The 25801-nt window shown below is 36.8% G+C and overlaps 1 protein-coding gene across 2 annotated transcripts; it reads right to left on the minus strand.

The window, feature by feature from the left end:
- Positions 1–4135: 4135 nt before the first annotated feature.
- LOC127962883 (rab11 family-interacting protein 2) lies at positions 4136–25613 on the minus strand. Of its 2 annotated transcripts, XM_052562480.1 has the most exons (6): positions 24521–25613; positions 15275–15693; positions 13434–14301; positions 8666–10372; positions 6284–6392; positions 4136–5797 (listed from the first exon to the last, which is right to left on the minus strand). In XM_052562480.1, the coding sequence occupies exons 1-6, from the start codon at positions 24973–24975 to the stop codon at positions 5609–5611; spliced, it is 3747 nt and encodes a 1248-aa protein (XP_052418440.1). In that variant the 5' UTR covers positions 24976–25613; the 3' UTR covers positions 4136–5608. The 2 variants fall into 2 exon arrangements, with proteins under 2 accessions (XP_052418440.1, XP_052418441.1); XM_052562481.1 differs by lacking the exon at positions 8666–10372 and having other exon boundaries at positions 24521–25602.
- Positions 25614–25801: the final 188 nt, after the last annotated feature.

Consider the following 25801-nt stretch of genomic DNA (forward strand, 5'->3'; position numbering starts at 1 on the left):
TCAGCTAGTTTCCAGTTCTTCTCGTTTTCTTTTAGTTTGACTTGATGTACTAAAATAATTGTAACTAAAACGAAAAAAAAAAAAAAACGGAAATCGTTATTGGAATCGGCCAGTTTGCTTGTAAAAAATCGGTATCGGAATCGGCCATTATAAATCATGATCGGTGCATCCCTACTTTATACACACTTTATATAAAATAATATATAATTATTTCACATGTCAACGCATGAAAATAAATATTTGCATAAACAAATACCACTAAAATCTAGTTAACGGCATCATATTACCGCTAACTTTAATTTAAAGTGCTAAAGATTCCACCAGTATGTTCGCTAATTCAAAGAAACATCAATGCATATGGACAATAGAAAAATAACCTGATGAATAGATGAAGCGACTTCAGTCAGTAACCTTTGAAATGGTCTTGGCATGTTAATATCCTCAACACAACAGTCCAAAATGAAAATGAGCTACATCAACAAAACACAAACCAATGAAAAAGGAGGAAGCGTTTCTATGGTGACCAACTCAGTACATCGTTTGAGTTTTTCTCTTTCTCCCCCCTCTCCACTAAATCTCTTTCTATGATGGATAGTCATGTTTTCAACGGTCTGCCATCCTAATACATCAAAGACAGCAACTACACAAACACAGCTTCGATAATAGGCCAGTGATTCACAAGGAGGATGACAGAAATGTGAAAGACAAACGAGCTGCACCCAACAAATGAGTAACTAACACACTTTCCTCAAGCTGCAGGCTGTAGACCCAGGTTAAGCTCAAAGTCTCAGATCTATTGTGCAAACATAATAGAATATGCTGCTCAGTCCGCAGACACACTGCCAGGGCAGTATTACACCTGGACTGAAAATGACTTGATTGATCAACTATCTTTTCTTTCTAATGTTAAGGGGACTGCCAGGCTACAAGGTTTATTATATGGAGATGGATGTCTTTATGGGTCTTCGAACTTTCTTTTAGGCCAAGTGACGGAGCAGAGACCCCGTTACACACTGAATAAAAATGAGTTCATAACAGGGTTATTGTAACTCAAACAAAAACCATACAAACTTGAAGATGAAATAAATATATACTTCAGCTAGTTGCCAGTTCTTCTCATTTTCTTTTAGTTTGACTTGATGTACTAAAATAATTAGAAATAAAATTAAAATATATATATGTATATATATATATATATATATATATATATATATATATATATATATATATATATATATATATATATATAAAAGACATTAAAATAATATTGGTGGACGAGGAGAATCACCCTCACTATGTAGAACGCTTTGAGTGCTTAGAACAGCAGAAAACGGCTATATAAATGTAATGTATTATTATTATTATAATAAAAAATTACATTTAAGTAAAACATTTTATAAAAAGAAACTAATACAAAATATTATAATAGTATCTAAATGATATTGAAATAACACTGGTTAATGACGTGTACTGCAAAGAAATAATTTCCATTTGTGTCAAATTCATTATTCAAAAATTGTTTTCAGTCCTCACATTCAACAGGTTGAGCAGCATTTACAGGCAGTGTTTCTAACACACCTCTTGTCTCTGTATAATAGTGTATTAGCGCTGGGGGGTTTTCAGTATCTCTTTCTATAGGTTACATCGCCAATAGGTGGTGAAAAGTGAGTCGCTGAATCACTAAAGGTGCAACAGGTGATTGTCTTCAGAAACATTTTTTGTTATACTGGTTGAAAGTCTCTTCACATCCGGATAGCAATCATTAAGTGGTTTAAATGTATTAATCTGTATTTATAAATTCTGTGGAAGGTGTAGAACCAAGAAATGTACATCCAATCAAAACACTCCGTCATAGCTTACCTGCCTGTCAACATATGTATCTGCATTCCTCTGCGCACCCTGTTCGCTCAGACAGAATGCATCATTAGCACATTCACGCACGCTGTGCAGACAGAGCTAGAATGGCAGACAAACATCAACAACCTGGTTTTCCTTTCTGGTATTGTAGTACTTTTAAAGGCTTTACTTCACTTTGGAACATAGACTGGAATTGGGAACCACTGATGTAGCCTATTGTAGTAATGTTGTCTCTGGTATTCTGGTCTGTGAGCATAAATGCATTCAGGTGGTGTGGCTTTGGACAGCGATTACAGGGAGGGTGGGACGCTCATTTTCAGTGCTATCAGGCTGATGTTAGCATTTTCCAATATCTCCTATTGCACCTTTAATTCAACCAGTTCATTCAAAAATGAATTAATTCACCCCAATCTCATGAGAAAAGGTAACTAATTTACAAGATGCTTATTTTGTATGATGTGATTGATGTGAATTTTTAGAAAAAGAAAAAACATGAGCTTAGGTTAAACCTACTGTAACAATAAGGAGATGGGGCATTAGCAGATCATGCAAATTCATACAAATTACCCACCAATTTGCCAAAATGGATAATAATGTAGCTATGAATTGCGGAAAGATTGTGTTGCTTTCATTTAGCTACAAAATATGTGACTGTCTACATGAGTCATTCATTGAATTATTCACTCAACCAATGTGCGCAGACACAATTAATTCAGGAATGAAACCATTACTGCGAAATGCAACCATTACTTGATTAATTTGGAACTATTGTCCTTAGTGGAGCAAAATAGTCTAGTAATAATGTGTCTAAAATGTAAGTTACGGATTATTAATTTCCTGTTCATTGAATTGTAAAAAAAAAACACAAACACACCACAATAACTGTATTCATAACAGCAGTCTTGACTGTTTGATCTTGCTGGTTTAGCAAGAACAGAATTACAGAATAACTTCACATTCACTTTAAGAGTGAATTATTTATCTTTTAAAGTGAATTATTTTTCTAAGAAACAATAATTAGTGGACTCCCTGCACTATAGCAGACCTCCTGTCGAAGACCCCTTCCTATTTAGCAAGATAAAGATAAAAAAATAAATAGATCTCTGAATGAATTCAACTGAAAGAAAAGCATTGTTAAGCAATTGTTGACTGAAAATGTGTGAATGCTGATAGACAACAGATTAGAGCAGATAAGTCAGAATATTCCTGATTGTGAGTTGAAATAACAGCATGGAATGAAAGCAGCTCTTTTGTGTGTGGATTGTTTTCTATTAAGTGTGCTTTTTTCATTGTATCTGACAGAGGTGGTCAGCAGCAGTGCTCCACGTTTGCTGCTCTCATGTGTATTCATCCTCATGGGTTATTACCCTCAAAGCTGCTTCCTACTGTGCTGGAAAACTGAAAGCTACAGTAGGCTACAGGAAGTTGTTTTAGGAAGAAATGAATTGAATATTAAAACCAAATCACAGAAATTCATTATACAAATAAGGCCAAATGTAAAATTTTCAGCTTCCTGGGCATTCCGTGTATCGAAGTAAATCGTTGAATGCAACATGCTCTACAAGAAAGATTGCAATTTAAATAATAATAATAATAATAATAATCCCCAATTACTTTGGTTTTACACAATTTTTAATTATACACAAAATATAACAGCACTGCACATGCACAGTATATTCACACGTCAAAAATATGTCAGCACGAAACTAGGAATCATGCATTTTTATATTATCTGCTCATTAATTGTGCATGCATTAAACTCCACTTTGACTGAATTTGGATTTACTGAGGACACAAATCTGTCAATCTCAGTTTTTCATGTCCACTAATTATCTCGTTTCAAGCTACTAATTAGCCAACTGTAGATACTGTAGACAGCATAGCCTTTAATCATTGAATAAGGCAATATAATTAGCTAAAGATATTTTGATAATTGTTGTGAATGACACGAGGCTCATACTGTTTGCATATAAAAGACAATTAAAATAGCAGCCATGTACCATTTCAACACAGCGCACATATAATGATGAAGGCCATGACATCCTCTTGAGCTGCCAATAGTGAGCATAGTGTGCTGGATCCCACTGCCATCTACTGGACAAAACTCAACTACAGGTTTTTGGAACATAATAAATGACGACAGAATTTAGAACTATCCCTATTAATGCACATTACAATAGAATTGCCATGAAGCCTTGTGCATGAACTACGACTTTTTTAACATTATATTAACAACAACAAAAAAAATCACAAACAAAAAAGATCACATGCTACTGTATATGGGTTCGGCCAAGTTTATTAAATGAATTGAGGCATAAACAAAATTACATTTCTGTGAGTATTGAAGTAAAGGAACAAACCAATATATTCATGTCTTAATGTCATAGAGAAGGCACAGGTCTAGAAAATATATCTTGTGCATATATGCATAGCATCAGCAATAATTAATAAGGCTTTTCATTCAAATCCAGATATAAAGGAGTGTTTAGAGTCTGCAGAACCTAATGACAGTGAAACTCACTCAAACTGATTGACAATGCTTGAATGAACACAGCCGAAGCTCTTCTGAAGGTTCTCATGACTGAATATGTAACCGCAACACAGAAAACTGAGACTGACAACAGATTCAACAAGACATACAGTTAATTCCTCCATCCTTGTCATAGGGACTTATTCTCTCGCCATAGGCATTAAAATGGTTAAACAAAACGGTTTACTCACTGATTAAAACCATGAGAAGGTTTTGAGTACTGTCAGGTAAGACTTCAGGTTTACATCACAGATCTTTGGTTTTACAACAGACAAACACTGACCTCAACAGGCTACATGATACGTTGCAAAAGATCCCGGTTTGATGAAAGTACTGCATTACCTGCCGTTCAGGAAACTAAATCCTGCGAAAAAGTTATTGCTAGTCCGTCACAGAACTGCAGAAAGTCCCAGTATGTACATTGTGCTTCAAAGAACGCTTAATAATCCTTGGTCTAAACCGCTACAATATAAAACAAACATGCAGTTTGACATGTAGCTTGAAATATTTTGCCTGATTCAAGAGCTGGCAAAAAGAAACATGTAGTCAATATTGACCAGGGAAATATCAAAGAATTCCAGTGTTGGAACACCAGCAGAGCTTTACATATGCAGAAGTGTGCGTAACAGGCAAAGATTTCTTCATTAGAGGTAATTCTACAGGGTATTTTAGAGAATTACTTAATATAAAAAACACTATCTTTAATAAATGAAACACCCGGTACAAGTAAAAAGTGCTTATTGTTGTCATTTCTAAAAAGTAAGAGGATCATTCCCTTGATTTGAGCCGCAAAAGACACAAGGCTGCATTAACACTAATGAAGCGTTCTGATCAAGACTCAAGGCAGCAGTCAGGATCTAAACACAAATCGCTTTAGGAGGAAGGGAAATCTTCAAATACAAGCTTAAGACTGCAATAAATAATGCATTAAAAAGCCTTCTCTTAAATGGAAAGATGCACAAAAATTGACGAGATTATCAATAAATATGATGGGAAGCTTCTCAGGAGGAGATTGTAGCATGATCCAACAAAACAAAAAACAATATCCCAGCATCCAGTTGTGTGCACAGCAACTTTACATGCGTTATATAGTCAAGCAAATCAACTGATTATGAGATGTGATATTGCGTTTACAATCCTTTTGGCTACATCGGCCAAGTCCTACAATATTGAAGCGTCTCAGTATAGCGATCACAGTTATTCAGATGTTAGGATTAAACCCTAACACTTGGATTGAAGTGAAAACAGGATGGCTGGCTTCTCCTCCATGACGCGAACTAGCAGGTTATCAATATAGTCCTCTAACTCCATGATCCTGGCATCTTTTTTGGAGAGTTCGGCCTGTTGCTTTACCACCAGTGTGATCAGTTCCTCCTGTGTGAGCTGAGTGTACGGGCCGCTATCTACATTCTGGATAATATGCAGTGAAATGAAGGAAGAGAGAAAAAAAAGTTGTCAACTCATGTACAGTACCTATGAGAAGTCTGGATACACTTAATGGATGCTTTTCATGATCTTTGGATGAACTATGGATGAGCCAATATTAAAATCCTGTACCATTTTGTCTACATAAGTAGAAAATAAAAGAGTAAAAGTAAACTAAAATACAATGTAACATGAATATCCATTTTTCAGCATTAATAGATTATTACCATATTTTAAAAATATTAAACGCCTTGGAAAGTGTCTTGCTAAATCTAATCTAAAAATAAAAATAGGAGGAAATAAGCATGCATGACTTATATCCAATATTAGTCAGTACTAGCTTTTAAAAAATTGGAGTTGACATAAATTATGCCTACAAATGCGTTACTTCGTAAATTTACTTTCAACTCTTCAATGTGCAAAAAAAAAAAAAAAAAAAAACTTTAGGAAATAAGTAGGAAAATACTGTACCTTTGACATCTCAGCCATTTCCTTGATGGTGATAGTCTTTGGGTCTTTCCCCACAGCGATAACACTGGAAGACTGGCTCTCGGTGCTCATGGGTTTCACTGGGTGAGGCCTGAGAAAGGCAAGAGATGTGCATATTACTGCAATGAACATAACACTTGACTGCTGGCAATAGTATGTTCCTTAATCCAAAAGGAGGATGAACTGCACACTTTTAACAATAAAACAAACCATTAGAAAATGCTCGAATGAAGTGAACAAGGGCCCTTGAAGATAGTATTCGATTAAGGAGACATGGGTATGTTTGGAAAGGCATACCTTATTATTCAACTCATACTAGAAATTCAGTACTGTGTATGCAAATTTCTGGATCTACATTTGGAAAAAGGTACAGTATACAACCAGAGCAAAATGCATAGTATACTGCATTCCACAATATAATGTGTTTGACTATGAGAGCTTACATTGACACATGAGGGCCAAAGGGCATTTTAAGGTGAAAAAATATGTCAAACCAATGTATTTTACCTGATTGATGACTAGACGCCTCTTGCTGATGTAAACGTGATGTAGTGATAAAATCAATGTCATAAAACAAATGTAAAATATTATGAAGTGTGTTTTAAATTATTTTTTTAAATGTTGCATATTTTGTACTCTCTCTGATAAGCAGTAAGCAGTTCTAGGCATCACATTTACATTTACATTAATCATTTAGTAGATTATTTTATCCATAGCGACTTACAAATGAGAACAATAGAAGCAATCAGACCAACAAGAGAACAACAACAACAGTATACAAGTGCCATGACAAGTCTCAGTTAGTCTAGCACAGGACACGTAGCTAGTTTTTTTTTTTTTTTTTTAAGAATATGATAGACAAGAAAAGAAAAGGTAAGTGCTAGTATTGGTTAAGTGCTGGCGAAAAAGATGAGTCTTTAGATGTATTTTTGAAAATAAGTAAAGACTAAGCTGTTCGAATTGAGGTCATTCCACCAGCATGAGTTAATGAACCATTCCAAACTCACCCAATGTGTAATTCCAAAGCAAAACCAAAAGATCAATAACAGTACAGCAGAGAAATAACATGTAAAACCCAAACACAAGCACCTGTGGCAAAGCAATCAAGAATCATGTATAATGCAAATATCCCACAAAACAACATGATCTCTGGAAAAAAACTCAAACTCATGCCTACCACTCATGTCTTGAACATGGAACTAGTCGTGTTTACATTAAATGTATATAAATTATAATATGTATGTCATTAAATCCCACATCAACAGACTCTCATATGGAACCAGTTTTTGAAAATTGTGAAGACAATCTAATATGGCCAACAATTACAAAACCCCTGTATTATTTGAGATACTGCCTTTGTTCCATTTACACAAGTCCTTCAAGACCATGACATTTTGAACAACCAAGACCAGCAATCAGTAGCAAAACCCCAAGCCTACAAACCCGACCCTCAAGATCCCATGAAGGAGTAACCAACCATAAAGCAACCAAACAAACAAATGTTATTCCATTTAAAGGGATACTCCACCGTGTTTTCATATTAAACTGTTTTTCCCTTACCTAAGATACATACCTCTCTCGTCTCAGTGCGTGCACTCAATCGCTTTGTTGCGTGGTGACACTTTGAAAGCACTTAGCTTAGCCCATTCATTCAATATGGGCCAAGCAGAGATGCTACCAGACACCTCCATGTTTTCCCTATTTAAATACAGTTATTCACGTAGTGTAACTCGACCTAGGACGGTAACTCAAAACAAAACGTTGCGCTTTTCTAAGCGTGTAAAATGGATAACTATATTGTGTGGCGGAACACCATCGCAGTAATATCTTCACTAGACGGAGCGGGGGCCGGTGAGTGGATTTTTCACTTCGCCAAGATGAAGTGCTTACAAGGACTTGCCATGGTATTCCGCCATACAATATAGTTATCCATTTTACATGGTTAGAAAAGCGCAACATTTTGTTTTGTGTTACCGTCCTAGGTCGAGTTACACTACGCGAGTAACTGTATTTAAATAGGGAAAACGTGGAGGTGTTTGGTAGCTTCTCTGCTTGGCCCATATTGAATGAATGGGCTAAGCTAAGTGCTTTCAAAGTGTCACTGCGCGCCAAAAGCGATTGAGTGCACGCACTGAGAAGAGAGAGGTATGTATCAACTCGTCTTAGTTAAGGGAAAAACATAGTTTAATATGAAAACACGGTGGAGTATCCCTTTAAACTAGCAAGACCAGAGATGAATTCAGGTAGTTTCAGGGTAAACAGCAGCTGTTGATTTGAAAGCCGATGGGTTTAACACAACAGAGGTGACAGACTATTAGATGAGTTCAAGGAGTGGTTAGTAGGGATCGGGAGAATGTTTCTCACCTTCTTGAATTAGAACCCGCACTTCCACTACCATTCTGCAGAGCAACTGTCTGAGCCTCTGATGATGGGACCCAAGCGCGAAAAGTCGCCTTGCCCCCTATAGGGGATTCAGATGTTACTACAGTGGAATCAGTTCTGCTTGGTGGAGCAACACTGGTTACAGTCAGCTCAACATCTTCTGCATCTTGTGAAGACTGAGAAACTGATCTAGCCAAACTTGTATTCTCTGTACCAGCTTTTACAGTAGTTGTGTATTGGCGAGATGAATTTTTCTTTCTAAGCGAAAAATTTCTTTTAAATGAGGCTCTGGCTTGTTCAGTGAAGCTGGGTGATTGGTTACCACTCTCTGATTTCGGTGATTTGCTTTTCTCGGAAGACTTTGTGAATGGATCATTTGTTCCTTTGTTTGCAGACTTATCTTTCTTATCAAAGGTGGAAGTATGATCTTCAAGATTTCCCATTTGCTTTGGGCCCCTAGGGAACAGGTCATCTTCATTGGTGGTCTGCTCTGGTAAAGCCCAGGGATCTTTAGATAGCAGGTTATCACTTGGAAATGGGTCAAGAGCAATCATTCCCCTCCCCTCAAATTCATAAGCCGGTTTCCCCAAATGCAGTTCTTCTGGACTTTCAGCAGCTTTGAGGAGGTCTACATCAACAAACCCATCTGTGGAAATGCTTCTATTTTGGCCCTTGTGCTGTTTCTCAGTTTTGTTGTTTTCTGATGTCAGGGGTTGATTGGTTGCCTGCTTGTCTGGTTGGACTTGTCTGACTGGGTCCTTTACTAATGACTCTTGTCTGGGTTTGACAACAGGCATCTCTTGAACCACACCATCAATCGTTGAATTAATACTTTGTATGGATCTGGCAGCTGGTGTAGGCTTCTCTTTTGACTGGGAGAGTTGATGGTTAAGGGCATCCGGAGTCAGAGACTTCCTTTCAATCTCCTGAGGTACATGTCTACTATGGACAGCTGGAGGTGGATTGTTTTCCAAGTTCTTGGAAGCAGAGTGTCTAGGCTTATTGACAGTGGCATATAAAGACTCTTTGATATGACCATATTGGACATTAGTCTCGACCGATGGTTCTGGGGTCACAGGAGCTCTGGGTGGAAGGAGTGCCTCTTTGTGTCTTGCGGGGGCAGAGAGAGTTGCCTCATGATTATTTGGGTGCTGGTTAAGGTTCACAGAGGTTCTGTTTTTTAAGATTGCAGATTTATTTGGCATCAGCCTCTCATGTCCATCTACACTCATTTCTTCTGAGAAATCCCAGTTTCTTTGGTTTACCTCTGCAACAAGATGGTCCCAACGTGTTTGACCCATCACCCCATGCCTCTTCTTAGGAAAGAGGGTTTCATAGTCTGGGAGAGGAAGAACAGGCCTATCTTTGGAGTTTTGGGTATGCACTTGTCCCCCATTATCAGGATTGTCTTCAGACTTAGATGAGCCCCCTAGATGACCAGGGGGAAGAGGAGCCTTTCGCTTCTTGTCAGATTTGGAAGCTGAGAGGTTTTCCATGCTGGACTCACTGAAAGTTCTCGGAGGTTTAGCAGGTGCCAGAGAAAAATGAAGATCAGAAAACATATCAAAAGACTTAAACGGATCAGTAGAGAGGGATGGGGAAAGGTGAGAAGTGGTCTGTGTGTATATAGAGTCTGAGGGGGATTGGAAATGGCTATTATCGGTTTCAGGCAGTACACTCAGAGCCAATCTGCCAAAGAGCAAAAACATAAAATTATCAACTTACGGCTAAAACAGAGCTTACAATCCAATATGTTTTCAAATATACTTCTGCTGGGCATTACATGCAACTAAAACCCATTTAACACAAACAGCACATGACTCCCCTGCCTAAAAATATATTATCTTAACTTAATGCCTGACCTTCAAACTTTATATGTACAACTGAGCATTCATCGCATAATAGAAACAATATCTTTATTGCTATTAAACTACATCAAAAAGGTCATAATTTTGCTTGGTTACTTTAAGAATTTCTTAAAATCTTGTGACAAAAAAAAGAGGCTGTTAAAAAAAGTCTTTAAACACAGCTTGATAGAAGAAAATGTACCCTTAACTTCTATGCACACAAACACAACTAAAACATATTCCTGTCTCTTTTTATTCTCAGCTTTTGGAAAATAAGTTACTCACCATATTATTTAATCATAAGACAGAAGTTCCTAAAATCCTCAGTTCCAAAACTCCCAGTACAAAAAAAGGTGATCCAACAACTTGTTTCCTAAGACAATGTTGCTTAGTCACTGTCTGGAAGACTACAAGATCATCATCTTTTACAACTTGTTTTACTAAACCAGAAGATCAGCACTTAACGATCCAGTCCACATTCCTTCCTCCATTAACCAATCATATGCCTTCGGCCAAACAAGTTAAGTAAGTTGCATGAGGTCAAAAATGCAAACCATTCAATACAATAAAACATATCCAGAGTACACTTTATGAAAAGAAAAAAACAAAAAACTAAAGTAATTATATAATAGGCTATATCTAATATGTATTTGAAGAATGTGGATCAGGTGAAATTCTGCATAATCTGTCTACTTTGCCTATTTTCGTTCACTTTATGAACACTCAACTAAAGACTGAAAGAAGAGCAGTTAATTTGTAAGTTCCCTTACGAATCAAAGAGGTATAAACTGCTGTTAGAAAAGTGAATAAATGATGGCCAGACCAATTTAACATTAAAGACAGACTAAAATTACTGTGATTCAACATGTTCCACTTTCACCCAAGGATATAAAAGTAAGCGATACCTGAACTCCCATGTCTAGTAGAAAAACAATGATCTCATCCCATCCTGACAGACACCCACTCCACCCCATCCCACACACACATTTTCACAATGGGATACAGTTGAGCTGAGAGATGAGAACGAAAATACTAATAGCTAATGGAGATTTGAATGTGCAACACTTTCCGTAATGACCTCAGTGTGGAAAATGTAGCAATTTTTGTGCATTTATTCTTCTGACCTGTAAGTGTTCGCAATTTATTTAAGCTCTTCTGTTATTAACTATCTGCTGGAACAACTTTTCCAAGGAGGCTTTGTCTAAATAAAGGAGTTCCCCTTTAAGAGCAGTGGAGCAGACAGAGGTGAGAGGAGTCAAGTTTCAGCCTGGGTATTCCTCAGCTCTCAGGTGGCCAGATGCTGACTGCATTACAGAGCAGCCTGACTTATCATTTAGCATGCGGCCTCAGCATGAATTATGCTGAATACAATGCAGCTAACAAACCTCTACTTTAGTTCTTTAGCGTTATCCTGAATAAGAATGCTACAAATTACAATGCTTAAAAGTAAAGCAACAAACTTGGATTTCAAGGATAGCTCATTGCTCAGATATTTCCCTGGGGAAGCATTAGAGCTGGTTGAAATAACCAATATATACATAACTGAAGACAATAGTCTTCAGTAATAATAGTTGTTGTTGTTTTTTTTTTATTTTCTTGAATAAAAGGTCAAATATATATAATAATTTTATAGGCACCAATATAATGCACAGTTATGAAACAAATTATTTATCTACTCATATTTATTTTAATGAAATCAAACTTACCAGCTCTTATGCCTTTTTTTTTTTTTTTTGCTTCCGAATTTGTTATTACAAGGACTGAATCAACAGACACAGATGCACTGAGGGTTAAATAGCCATGACTAATTTTGAATCTCAAATAATATTCGTTGTTCATATTACTTTATACACGTCACTTCTGCGTGCCATAATGACCCACATAATGGCCAGGCTTGGCAGTAGCGCTCCAAAACTTCCTTGCTGATATCAGTTTTTAGATTTTTTTTTTAATGTGGATGTGGTTTGGATTGCAGCCTTTGTGTTTTTAAACAATTTGGCTACAGAATTAAATTAAAGTTACAGATTACAGGTAATGTAGTAAATAAGTTCCTTGAACAGACTGATTGCTACACTTCATAAGAACTAAATATGATCAGGAGCACCAGGTATTCATTTTGCATTTCCTGCTTTTTTTAACTCTCAAATTGACGGCAGCCACTGACTTGCATTTTATGAATCACCAAGGACCACAGTTTCAGCTAAAAATCTTCTTTACTGTTCTACTGTAGAACAAACTCCCCTAAAATTAACAGCAAATTTTCATTATGGGATGAATTATTAATTTAATGTTGCTTTGGATAAACAGCTCAGGTGTTCTGATAGATAGCGTGGTTGGGCAATTACTAGGGCTGGGCGATATATCTAACAATATGATCATGCACATTTAGTCAGTAAATCTGGTTCCGTGATTAGCGCTAAATTGCCATCACCTGCTTTTAAATGGAGTGGCACTTAATAGACAGCGCCGTAGATCACTGACAAGCTACGCAATATCGCGTTCATTATCGAAGGCGATTCATCTTCGATAATGAACGTGATATTGCGTGGCTTGTCAGTAATCTATGGTTCTGTTTATTAAGTGTCACTCCATTTAAAAGCAGGTGATGGCAATTTAGCGCTAATCACGGAACCAGATTTACTGACTAGATGCGCATGATCATATCGTTAGATATATCGCCCAGCCCTACGGATACCAAACAAAACCCATGCAGTACTCTAGTAAAACAAGTCTACAACACTCTACAGGAAATGTATTTGTCAATCAAATGTGGATAAAAATCAATCACAACATTACTAGCAAAATCTGTGCTAATAATAAAGTAAATATGCAAAAAAATCTTCCAGCCCTAAACAGCATACAATCTTGTATAGAGGAAGTTATTCAAGCACAAGAGCACTCACCTTGGCTTGACCGCGGACACTTTTGGGGTGCGGTTGGGGAAAGCACTAGCGGGTGGCGTGGGGGTTAGGGTGGCCCTGACACTCCTCCGTGGGTCCGTGGACCTCTCTTCTGGGATAGAAGACGGAGTATCAGGGGTGAGGGGAATGTCTTCGAATGGTTTTGTAGAGGCTGGCACATCCAGATGTTTGGGTTCATTCAAAGCTTCCTCTCTCTTCTCCTCCTTCTTCTTTCCAATGCCAAAGAGAGAAGAGAGTCGTTCGGTCACTCTGGTCTCCTCCTGGTGCAGCTGCTCCTCAGCTCGCTGCGTCTCCTCCTCACGCCGCTTCCTCTGCAGCTCTTCCTCTTCCTTGCGCTTCCTCTCCTGCTCTTCAAGTCTGCTTTTCCTCTCTTCCTCTTGTTTTCTCTCTCGTTCCTGTTGCCTCCTCTGCTCTTGTTCTTCCTGTCGGTCCAGCACCTCTTGCAGGCTTCTTCCTCCGTGTTTCTTACCCTTCTCCTCCACCTCTACATGACTCCTGTCCTCTAGAGGGCGCTGTGGGACAAGAGAAGCTTTGTCTTGCACTTCAGGTTTGTATGAGGGGATACTCAGGCCTTTCAGTGAGTCGATGGAGATGTCGGATGTGTTTCGTTGGTGGTATTTACGAACATCCTCTACTGAACCCTTTCCTGAGCTGTTCAGACTGAGTGTGGAGCCAAAATTAGCTTTAGGTTCTTGCTCCTCTTCATAAACATGGCTGCCGTTGATACAGAGGTTATTCTGCTCCTGGATGTTTTGCTTAGAGCGGCTCAGAAGAGAAAACGGGCCAAGAGACACTTTGCTATCGGAGCTCTCGGTGCGCTTGTGTCCAAGTATTTTAAACTTCTTTTTCACTGCAAGAGAAGAGGACAATATGTGTTAAAACTGCAATGTAGATTAGGGCCAAAATATATTTGAACACTGTCTGAAACCTAAGGCACTAACCTAAGTTTTATATAAAAAAAAAATAATAATAAAAAAAGGATTTTAAGGGACTTTTGTTTGTTGACTTTTTGATGTGTCAAGGTGAATATTAACTACAGCTACTTCTTACACTTTTTATACATAAGCAAAAAATGTATTCAAACTTGTCATAGCAGACCCTTTAGAGCAATAACTAGTACTACTTATCAAAAATCTGTACAAACGTAAAAAAAAATGCACTTAAAAATGAATAATTATATATAATCAATTATAGAAATTATAGAAAACACTGCGGTGTTCCTCGGAGACAGCCAGTTCTGATGTGGCTTTATAGGTAATAGCCTATTTTTGTTGGCAAAACTGAACAAAAACAGAAAATATTGTTTAAAATATAATAAAATATAATTAATAATAACTTCTTATTTTCTGAACTATTGTATAAAATCACATTTTAACTCGCTATATTCGCGACAAAAACAGCACTCGTGTGATTTTGCTCTCGCTGCTCGTGTGATATCCCTTATCATATGATATACAGTAAAAATGAGACAAAAACTCATACGTGGCATTTTTTGCCCCAATATATTGAATTTTAGGGCTTAATCTATGCAGTGGCTGCTCTGCATCATATTTGTCAGCAGTGAACTGTATGAAATGTAAGATGATGTACAGGTCTGGGGGTGGAGCCAGTGCGGTGTTTTCATAAATAATGTGTTAAACTGACAGCCCAAAAAAAAAAAAAAAAAAAGATATCTATATATATATATATATATATATATATATATATAGAGAGAGAGAGAGAGAGAGAGAGAGAGAGAGAGAGAGAGAGAGAGAGAGAGAGAGAGAGAGAGAGAATTTTTGTAGGGTATATTTGTACTACAACAAGATGACCTATGACCTTACCATCAGGAGAGTCCACATTAAGGCCAGATGATCTGCTGCTGCTGAGTGAACTGTTCTTCTCAGGCAGGGTGCCCAGGGTTGACATCGACTGGGACACATTCCTGTGGAGGTTTGTCTTTGGTCCAAACAAGGATTTGAATTTTGATTTCTTCTTTGGATTGTCTGAACCGCCCTCTCCTTCCTCTTCACTGTCCATTCCCACTGAAGAGGGCACGATCGCAGAGGCAGAATCTGACAGGCCTTCCTTCTTCTTACCACGAATTTTATCCTTGAGTTTGCCAATGCCAGAGCGAGGTTTGTCTGCCATGGAGAGGTCAAACATGCTGGCTGTCAGGTTATTCCGCATGAACTGAATGTCCAAAAGAACTTCCCCTCGGTCCTTCTCCTGTTTCCCGTTCTTATCCACAAGCTTGTACCAGCTGCAAGGAGAACCAAACCTTCTCATTAGATTGCATGACTGTTTTTGTTAAGGAGAATCACCTATTTTATGCTTATTTAATTAATTAATATTCAAAGCCTTACTTTCAACACAATTATTTTAATATTAATTTATGCCAAACTGTTTTATTGAAATTAAGATAAAATTAAATAAAATATAAATATTAGATGAGGATTTAATACTTTAAAACTATCTTTAAAAAAATTAATGTTGCTTTGGAAACTAACTACGGTAAATAAAGCTAAATAGGAATATAAAAAAATAATAAAGATGAAAGCGCAAAATACAATTACTAAAACACACACTAAACTGAAAATAAATACTGAAAATATAAAACAGTCAATTCAAAATATTAATAAATACATTATAAAACTGTACAGTATAAAAAAGTATACTAAATAATTTTTGTGGACCATAAAAAAAAAAAATGTAGAATACCCCTGTAATCATTGGCTGGTTGTAGATTATTGCATGGCTACTTCCCAAACAAGTAAATAGACAGATTATTATGTGAGAATATATATAAAAAAAAACACAATGCTGCCATTGTCAGTTTAGATCTAAATATTCTTAGAGAGTCATGTAATACATAAATCTAACTTTCCCCCAAATGTGTGATTAAAGGGGTAAAGGGTATGATGCCTTTTGTAGTTTCACAATAGTTTGCTCTTGTTAAAAACGGATAAAAAAAAGACATCAGTTTCATTCAATGTTTCAAATAGCAGCAGGTTCAAAACTAAATTACTGTATGAATAGAAAGGCTGGAATTCCACTCGGGAACTGAACCCTGTAGCAGTAAATGATATAAAACACAGAAACCTGCCTACTGATGAAGCAGCGTTTGCTCGTCCCCTCTTGTTCAGCAGAGCGGCAGGTTGGGAGAGTTCTGGAGTTCAGTGTGTGATCATGAACATACTGTTGTCATAATAGACTCCTGAACACAGGGATCATGGGTAGTGTACAGCGGCTCCCACAGACCAATCTGATTAAACGTGGAATGTGATCAGAGCAAGCGGCTGCAGAAGAATTCCAAGCATTTCTGTTTGGACCCCCACAGATGAAACTTTTGGACAGACTTCTACTACAATTTTAATGAAAAACTCATGAAAGCATTTTCCCCCTTTGGTTGTGCACTATATGCAATTATTTTCCAACCAAAGTGTGTTTATACATTCATGGAGTTATATTATAGCTGCATAATTTCCAGCATGTTGCAATGTTGTGGTTTTTTTATTATTTGTAAAGAATGACAATTTTATCTTTGTAAAGAAAAAGTGAAGAAAAACATTTACATTTAATGAAATATAACACAATAATATGTATGTAACAATTTCTGAGTAAAATCTGTTCCAAAGGTTTTTATTAATGAATTAATTTTCTTTCTTTTTTTTTTTTTATCTAATTTGGTAAAAAAATAATAATTCTTGCCATTTAGAACTTGCAGAATAAAACAAAACTTAGCTTAGATTTAAATATTATATTATTTAACCTAATGAATAAGTGAATGGCTTTTAAGACAGCATTTATTTTGTTGCATTTCCGAATATAGTTCACTCAAAAATGAAATGTTATAAATTAATAATTCCCAGAATGTGGGAATTTTCAATCTTAAAGTGCAGTTTCTAAAAGACCAGCACTAACTGTAGTTAAAAAAATAAAATAATAATAATAAAAAAATAATAAAAAACTGTTATTAGGATGCTTGGAACCACATCAAAATGGGAGAGACTGGGAAGCCCAAGGCCAGGAAACACAGACTATCAGTCTGTTAGTGGACCTTACAGCAGGAAACTTAAATCTGTAGTTTCAAGGTGGAGGAAGACTATCAGCAATCGAAGCTCAAGGGAATAGATAAGGAAAGTTATTTCAAGATATCTCAGGTCTCTTTACATTATCTTCTGCTCTGAAGTTTCTTAGAACCACAGACGCCTGGCAAACTCCGTACAGAACATCTCATCTAAAACTACAATTTGACCTAAATCGTTTAATAGGTCACCTAAAAGCTATTTTATAGTCACATTGACATGCAGTAATATCTTTAATCCATCATTCTCTCCCAGCTCTCAGGAATCGATTCAAATGGTCATGCCTGAGAGTTCTCAGTTAGCAGAGGCGACGTTTAAAATCTTGATGAATGGGCTTCATCCTACGCATTCCTCTGAGCTACGCTAACACCCTCACACATGCCAACGCTTGAGGCTTCATCTCTTCACACAGAGAAAAACAAACTTAAACAAGTGCTGCTCTTAATCCGACATCAGCTGCAATCATTAAAGCCGTCAGAGAAGGGAACCATCAGGAACAGCCTGCTATTCCTCAGAAATAAACACTTATCTATTATCAGCAAGGTTACTAGGGGTCAGAATTCAGTTTCAATACATGAAACCATACATTACTATTAAATATTAAAATTAACAACAGAGTCCAAATGTAATTCATATTTAGGTATAATAATCAACAATCAAACAGAGTTGAATATAAAAAAAATTAACTAACAAGTTTATAATGAATTATTGTGATTTAAAAAGTCACAATTAACTGGTACTTTTTTAATGCACTGGCAGAAGAAAAAAGAAAGAAAATAAATTAGAGGTTGAGATGCAAACTTGTGAGAAATTTCAATTGTGAGAAGAAAAAAAAACTCAAAGATTCCTCTTAATACTTAATGACTTAATGATGGTTTAAATTTAAATTAGTATTATTATTTTAATTAAACTAGCCTAACCTGGGTGTGAATTGAGAACAGGGGTTAAAAGGAACCATGAGTTCTCACCGATTCCTTTGTTTTGTATCAGGTACACAAAACCAGGTTTACAGAGAAACACTAAACCACGCACCCAGCCACTCTAAGACTGCAAAACAAACTGGTGCAGTAAGTTTCATCTTCTCGTTTATTTATGGGATAACAATTGATTTAATAAAGGGATTTAGAGGTCAAAGACAGCCTAGATAAAGGCACAGCTAAATAATTAGAAAACTGATCCACAGAGGTAAAGAAATTAACCACACCTTAGTCCACATGGACCTGGACTAATACGAAAAAATATGGGTTCCGTAATTGATATCAGAGAGTCAAAAACTGGAGAGGTGCAAAAACGTGACAGACTTAGGATAATATAGTATTTCTATTAATACTCTATTAGACCGTGATCAGCTGGCGCCCAGCTCAGTGTCAAAGCTGCCATATCACCATTACCCTGAAGTAGGACAGTAACACGACACCAGCAAGCTCCAAGAAAAAGGAGGCAAAATCCAATCCCTCGTGTCAACGTATATGAGAGGGAGAAAGAACGACAAAGACAGAGAAATGCCTTTTGTTTTATGTGCAAAACATTACAAACTGCTTGCAGCGCACAATATTATAATGATTCCAGTACCAACACATCAGACTGTCAGTATTATCTGATACCTAGGCACTTTTTAAAGTAACAGTTCACACAAAAATGCTAATTTGCTTAAAATGTACCTACTCTCAGATTTGGAGAAAATTAGCAATACAGCATCTTCACATTTGCTCCTCTGCACTGAATGGGTGCCGTCAGAATAAGAGTCCAAACAGCTGATAAAAACATAATAATCCAGATAACGACACAATTTCAAACCTTTAAAAATAAGACCTTTCTCCAGTGAAAAAGTCTTATTGTCTGAATCAGGAGAAAAATCAGCACAAATCAAGGGCTGCTTACATGAAAACAGTTCTAAACAAATATGTCAGTGGATTCTGACGTGAGAGGACAACAGGGGATGGACTTTTTCACTGGAGGAAACATTATCATGGATTACTGACTCAAATGTTGACCAAAAGTGACAGCTTAAAGTCAAACAAGACCTTAAGTGGTTACTTGTGGATTATTGTGATGTTTTTTATCAGCTGTTTGGACTCTCATTCTGACGGCACCCATTCACTGCAGAGGATCCATTGGTGAGCAAATGATGTAACAAAATTTCTTCAAATATGTTCTATAGGAAAAACAAACTCATCTACATACTGGATGGCCTGAAGGGGAGTACATTTTCAGCAAATTTGCATTTTTGGCTTTAAGCCTCTCAAGCACAATTCAAAATTCACATACCTATTAGCACCAAAGATATCAATCTTCATGAAAATAAAACGGCAAATATACATTATGTATAATTCTTTGTATGCATATTTGAGAAATTTAGTTTGGATCACAAAGACAGACAGAAACGGCAGGAAAAGAAAGAACAAAACCTTCAGGACACACAAGCACTAACACATTACTGATAGTCTGATCAGACCTATGGGAGACAATAAACTAAGACATTCAGCGATACTTCAGCAAAGACCTGCATCCAAAAACACCTGCTTGAAATAATCACTCATATTAAGTGTTTGCATTAATCCCATTCATTATTTACATTATACCATTATATAATGAAGCTCTGCATTCCACTTTTACTTTCTTTGAGTGTATGCAAATAGGTTTAAAGTCACGTCACATAACCATTAACATACTTCACAATTACATGAGTCTCGGCACAGTACACACCTGCTTGAAATGACAACCATGAAAACTGGGGCAAACCCAAGGCAAATAGACAGGTATTACATATCGCTTTCTCTCTAATAGGAAGTCAAACTAAAAGGCAAATAATAGGCTCTGTATTTGAATAAAGAGCAGCCCTCATTTTCATTGGAGTACAAACACACAAAAAAAAACAATTATATATAATATCTTAACATAATACGTTAATGCATTATTATATTGAACATTGGATTTTTCACAGTTGTTACAAATTTCTGTCATAATTTACTCACTCTTATACACTGCAAAGCTATAAGCTTTGAAAAATAATAATGTATAATTTGAGATTTTATATCTCACAATTCTATTTTTTCACAAATTCTATTTTTTTTTTTTTTAAGAATTGCAAGATATAAATTCTGAATTGTCCGTTAAAAAAAAAAAATCACGATTACCGTTTTGATTTTTCATTCGGTAGTGAAAACAAGCTTCATTTAAACAATTATTTTGAACACCTTTTCTTTGCTAGAGGACATAATATGCTTTTGGTTTTAATTTGACTGTGTATGAACTGAATTCAATGATGAACTGCCTTTAACTGACACACTATTTTCTAATATTCTATTAAATACTGTGAAGCTGCTTTAACTCAATCTGTACTGTTAAAAGCACTTTTAAAAAACACAAAATAAATAAAGGTGAGTTGACTTGTATCTTCAGTAGGGCTGCACGATTAATCGCATGTGATTGTCATGCATGTGTCTTTAGTAAAGCTGGTTCTGTGATTAGTACTAAATATCCATCACCTGCTTTCAAATGGAGCGGCATTTAATATACAGAGCAGTAGTTCGCAGATGAATCGCATTCGGTTATGAACGCCATATTGCGTAGCTTGTGGCGACTAATCGTGCAGCCCTAATCTTCAGTGTTTACTGCGATTTCAGATACTAAACTGCATAAACCCGATCTACCAAAGGAAAGGAACATGGTGTACTCTTTCTCTTTCTATCTCTCGCTCTCTCTCTCACACACACACACACATATTATTCTTATAGGTTAAGGAAACACCATTAGCCAAACCTTGGGTGTCACTCATGCCTGTCAGTTAGTGACTAGTAAAGTTTTGTTACACTGGGCTGGGATGGGTGGAGAGGAATGTAAAGACATCATTATTTGTAATACAGTTAGACTGGTTATGTGAGATTGTGCTGGACCGTTTTACTCAGAAGTTAGTCAGAAAAACACATCCGAGAAAAAAAAAAAAACATGAACTGACACGAGAAAAAGTAAAGGATCATCTGATGAAGTTAATAACCAGTTGCTCCTGATATTAATAATTGTTCTGCAGTGGTTATAAATAAAACTATAATGACTTAAAAGGGCTCATGGGACACATATTTTTATCTCAGCCTAATTATGATAGTATTAATCCTAGATTAAGAAAAAAAAATGCATGAAGTTAAACTCACGCTCATCAATGCCGGCATTTTTTAAATCACATGACCATGATGGGTCTTGTGATTCAAGTAATAATAGTAAAAACAACAACAACAACAACAACGATAATTCTAATAAAACAACACGTTATTTTATACTGAACTATTTCTGCTCTTGAGGGGGCTTTTCAAAGCATTCAAATGCAAAACAAGTAAACCAAACATGGTCAAGTCGTGTGTGTGATCCACTAGCCCAATCAGAATGAGTATGAGTGGAACAATAAAAAGTCCAAACACGTAGACCCTGATGGATCAATGAATCAAACTAACCCAACAATATGAAGCAGTAATGCCACACAACAAGGACAAACGGCAGAACTTCGAACACTGAAGGCCACAGCTACCAAACCGTAAAATGCCCCCAAAGCAAAAACACAGCTTTTACACTTTCCTTCCTCTCTCTCAAAGGCCAGAACAGAAAGTCGACTGGACAAAACAGCAAGCCGGCCTGATATGCAAATCAAGTAAAACTCACACACCTTCTGTTTTTGAATATGAGCAGCACTCATTCCCAAAGAGCTTCAGAAAAATTAAGCTCAAGCAACTTCTAAATTAAAGGGATAGTTCCCCCAAAAATGAAAATGTGATGTTTATCTGCGTATCCTCAGGGCATCAGAGATGTAGGTTACTTTCTTCAGTAGAACACAAACTGAGATTTTTAGCTCAAACTGTTGCAGTCTGTCAGTTTTACAATGTAAGTGGATGGGAATCACAGCTAAAACAAAATCCAAATTAAAAAAAAAAAAAAAAGCAAGAAGACGCCGACGCCTCATGCTCCTGCTGCTGAGAAAACGCATTAGAGAATGTGCTCAGTAGAGTTCAAACAGTTCAGACATTGCGGGAATCAGAGGTAAAAAAAAAAACAATACTAGGGCTGCACGATTAAACGCATGCGATTGTCATATGTGTCTCATCAGTAAAGCTGGTTCTGTGATTAGTACTAAAAATCCATCACCTGCTTTCAACTGAAGCGGCACTTCATATACAGAGACATAGTGTAGTAAGTGCGGCTCCATTTGAAAGCAGGTGATGGACATTAACCGCTAATCACAGAACCAGCTTTACTGACGAGACACGTATGACAATCACATGTGATTAACCGTGCAGCCCAAATAAATACTGTTCAAATTCTTGCACAGACTGATCATTTTGTGTCTTTACACATCAATGTAATATCACGAGCTGCAGGGGTAATTTGGTTTTGTTTGTGTATGTTTTTGTTTTATTGTATGTTTAAGCCGTGATTCCCATCCACTTACATTGTAAGACTGACAGACTGCAACGGTTTCAGTTACAAATCTTGGTTTGTTTTCTACTGAAGAAACAAAATCACCAAGATCTCTGATGGCCTGAGGGTAAGCAAATAAACATCACATTTTCATTTAATTTCTCTTTAACACTATAGCCCAACACTAAAAAAATAAAATAAAAAAAATAAACCTGTACAAAGTTTGTGTGGTTTCCTACCAAAATGTATGCCTATTTAGAAGTTTTCCATGGAAATAGATTTTATGATTTAAAGTCTAGATCTAACATTCGCACATAACAGTATTAATCAGGGTTAGGGAGAATGATTTTTCTTTATAAATAAATAAACAACTTTTATGCAATAAAACAATAACTAACTAAATGAATGAATGAATGAATGAAGTCCTCATGACAGCTCTAAGCAGGCTAGACAGATGCCTCTAAAGCAGTCCAGTAGACATGTGTAGTTTGTTCTTGGAAGGAGATCAAAGAACACCATACAACACAATATTAATATGAAAAGAGAGCACTGGGAATAATGCAACTGCATTACAGAAACAAAGTATACATTTATCTGCTGTAGCTGTATTGATGGCTGATGGAGTCAATCATGTTCAGAAAAAATCATAATACATTCATGACATTCAACATAAATAAAGTATATTCAATCAGAGAGAAAAACTATTCCATGGGAAAATATTATACATATATATGCATATATGTACACACACACACACTGTAGTCAACATTTGAAGTGGATCAAAAAGTTAAGTTGTCCTAAGACAAGAATGCATTTTGGTTTTATGTTTTAGGACAACTTTGATGAAAGATTTTGATCCACTTCAAATGTTGACTAGTGTATATTTCTGCCACTGATTATTTACACATGGGACAAACCATTTCATGACTTTCCCTGCCGTTAGATTATTTATTAAAATAAATCTTATCACAATTTTCATTTCCTTAATCACAACTACTATGTCACGGATATTGAAAATTATATTTTTTGTTTTTAGAATTTGTTATAAGGTCAAGAAAAGCAAAAACATTAGTATTTGTGAATTCAATGAAAAAATACGTTTGGAACCATCCTGATATGTTCATTCATTCATCCACTGAAGTGTGAAATTTGTAAATATTTACAATCCATATCTGGCTCATTCTTTCTGCCCCTATTCATCCTTAATATACCGAGTGGGAAAAACTCTCTCTTTTTTCCCAAAAAAGTAAAACTTAAAGTAAAACAAACAACTAAAGGAGACTGCACCCAAACATAACTTTAAACTTGGAACAGCTTAGTTAAAAATAACTCCTTTATATTTTAACCCCTCTGTTTTTACTAAACACCATCACCCGTTTTATGAAGGAAATAGTTATTATATTAGGAACTCCCAGGAGAAGCATACTTTTGTTTGCTCAATATTGTTTCACACGGGCGGAGTACTGAAACCAGTCCATGCAAAATACACCAAAACATACTATGATTAACTGTTTGGGAGCTTATCACTTTAGAGTCATAATATAATATTTTTTTATGACACAACTCCATCTCCCCATAGAACAAAATGACACTCACTCGGTTTTTTTGCGTGATCTGTTGGCGTGGAGATCCACTAAGTTGATGACAGCCTGTCCCAAAAACTTGTCCAGCCCCACCAGGGCTCTGTGCATGGCGATGATGTAGAGCGTGCACCGCTCCGCGTCCCCCTGATAGTTCAGCGGCAGATCGAAGGTCGCCTCCTCCTTCCATTCGGGCGAGACGCATTTCTCCGCTACCGAGGTGGAAAACTTGTCCTTGCCCACCTGCATGATGGCATAGGCGTCGTTCGTGCCATTCTTGCCCTTAATCCGCAGGTTTCGCGCTTTGAGTACCGTTACCTGAACGCTAGTGGGATACCACTGCTGGTCACCCAAAGACATTCTCAGTGAAAGCAACCAGGACGAAAAGTATATTCGTTCTCTCGGTCTAGCCCGCTGGATGTCTGCCGTGCGTCGCTCTAGCTCCTGAGTGTACTGCTTGGGAGATCTCATAAGCCCCGCCCCTCACCCATTACGTACACGGTGTACCCAGCGCTCAGGTGATGCAGGTATCGCTTCATTCTTGCGTTACAATATTTAAAGCAGAGCTTTTGATAGTAACATATACTTACAACCCTGTGGTAACGGTTTTAATTCACGGGTAAATGCCTATTAGGCCACCAATACGTTCCCGCCGCTTTTAACCTGTAGTCATAATTTAACCGCGAATTAAGATGCTAAAGGTGTACACAGTATTCGACGTGGTTGCTAAAATGTATCGGCCAATTGGTGAGCAACAGACAACAAATCAGAAAACTGACTCGGCGATTACCTTATTAAATATTCGTGCATTTGTAGTCACAGTTAGGTTTCCTTGATGGGGATTTTAAAAACTATTCTCAGAATATCTTTGATGAAGAATTTCCTCATTTTCGTTTCCTCAATTTACTTCCTCAGACTTTATTAAGGTCAAGTGTATCACTGTAGAGCTCAGATAACAGGCCATACAGCAGGACCAAAAAAAAAAAAAAAACAGTATGAGTAATTATTAGTAGTTTTGAAGCCGATTAGTCATCAGACTGGCTCGGTTTCCAGCTATCTGTAAATCACTGTATTCGTCTATTTGGTTGTAAACCGCCTCCACTGCGCCACCGAGCCGAGGTCAGTGTACCAGTAGCTAGCGCGATGTTCATTCATTTCTTTGTTTTGAGTGAGCGTTTCAGTGTTTGTCCCGCCCACTCCCTAGAGTACCGCTCTCTGATAGGATAACGCATGTGTCAATAATCCAAGGCTCGCTTTTGATAGGCTTTATTTCTTGTGGCGGATGTAGATTTACATA

Source organism: Carassius gibelio, chromosome B8 (assembly GCF_023724105.1).
Source record: "Carassius gibelio isolate Cgi1373 ecotype wild population from Czech Republic chromosome B8, carGib1.2-hapl.c, whole genome shotgun sequence".
Classification (NCBI taxonomy): domain Eukaryota; kingdom Metazoa; phylum Chordata; class Actinopteri; order Cypriniformes; family Cyprinidae; genus Carassius; species Carassius gibelio.

Bases quoted from the DNA above. Each gene is read 5' to 3' on its own strand.
- LOC127962883 (XM_052562480.1), bottom strand. From the start codon at position 24,975: ATGAGATCTCCCAAGCAGTACACTCAGGAGCTAGAGCGACGCACGGCA. The intron at 15,694-24,520 runs GTGAGTGTCATT...TTCTCCTTGCAG, and splicing joins AGATCACGCAAAAAAACCGA to CTGGTACAAGCTTGTGGATA. The intron at 6,393-8,665 runs GTGAGAAACATT...TGCCTTTCTCAG, and splicing joins GCGGGTTCTAATTCAAGAAG to GCCTCACCCAGTGAAACCCA.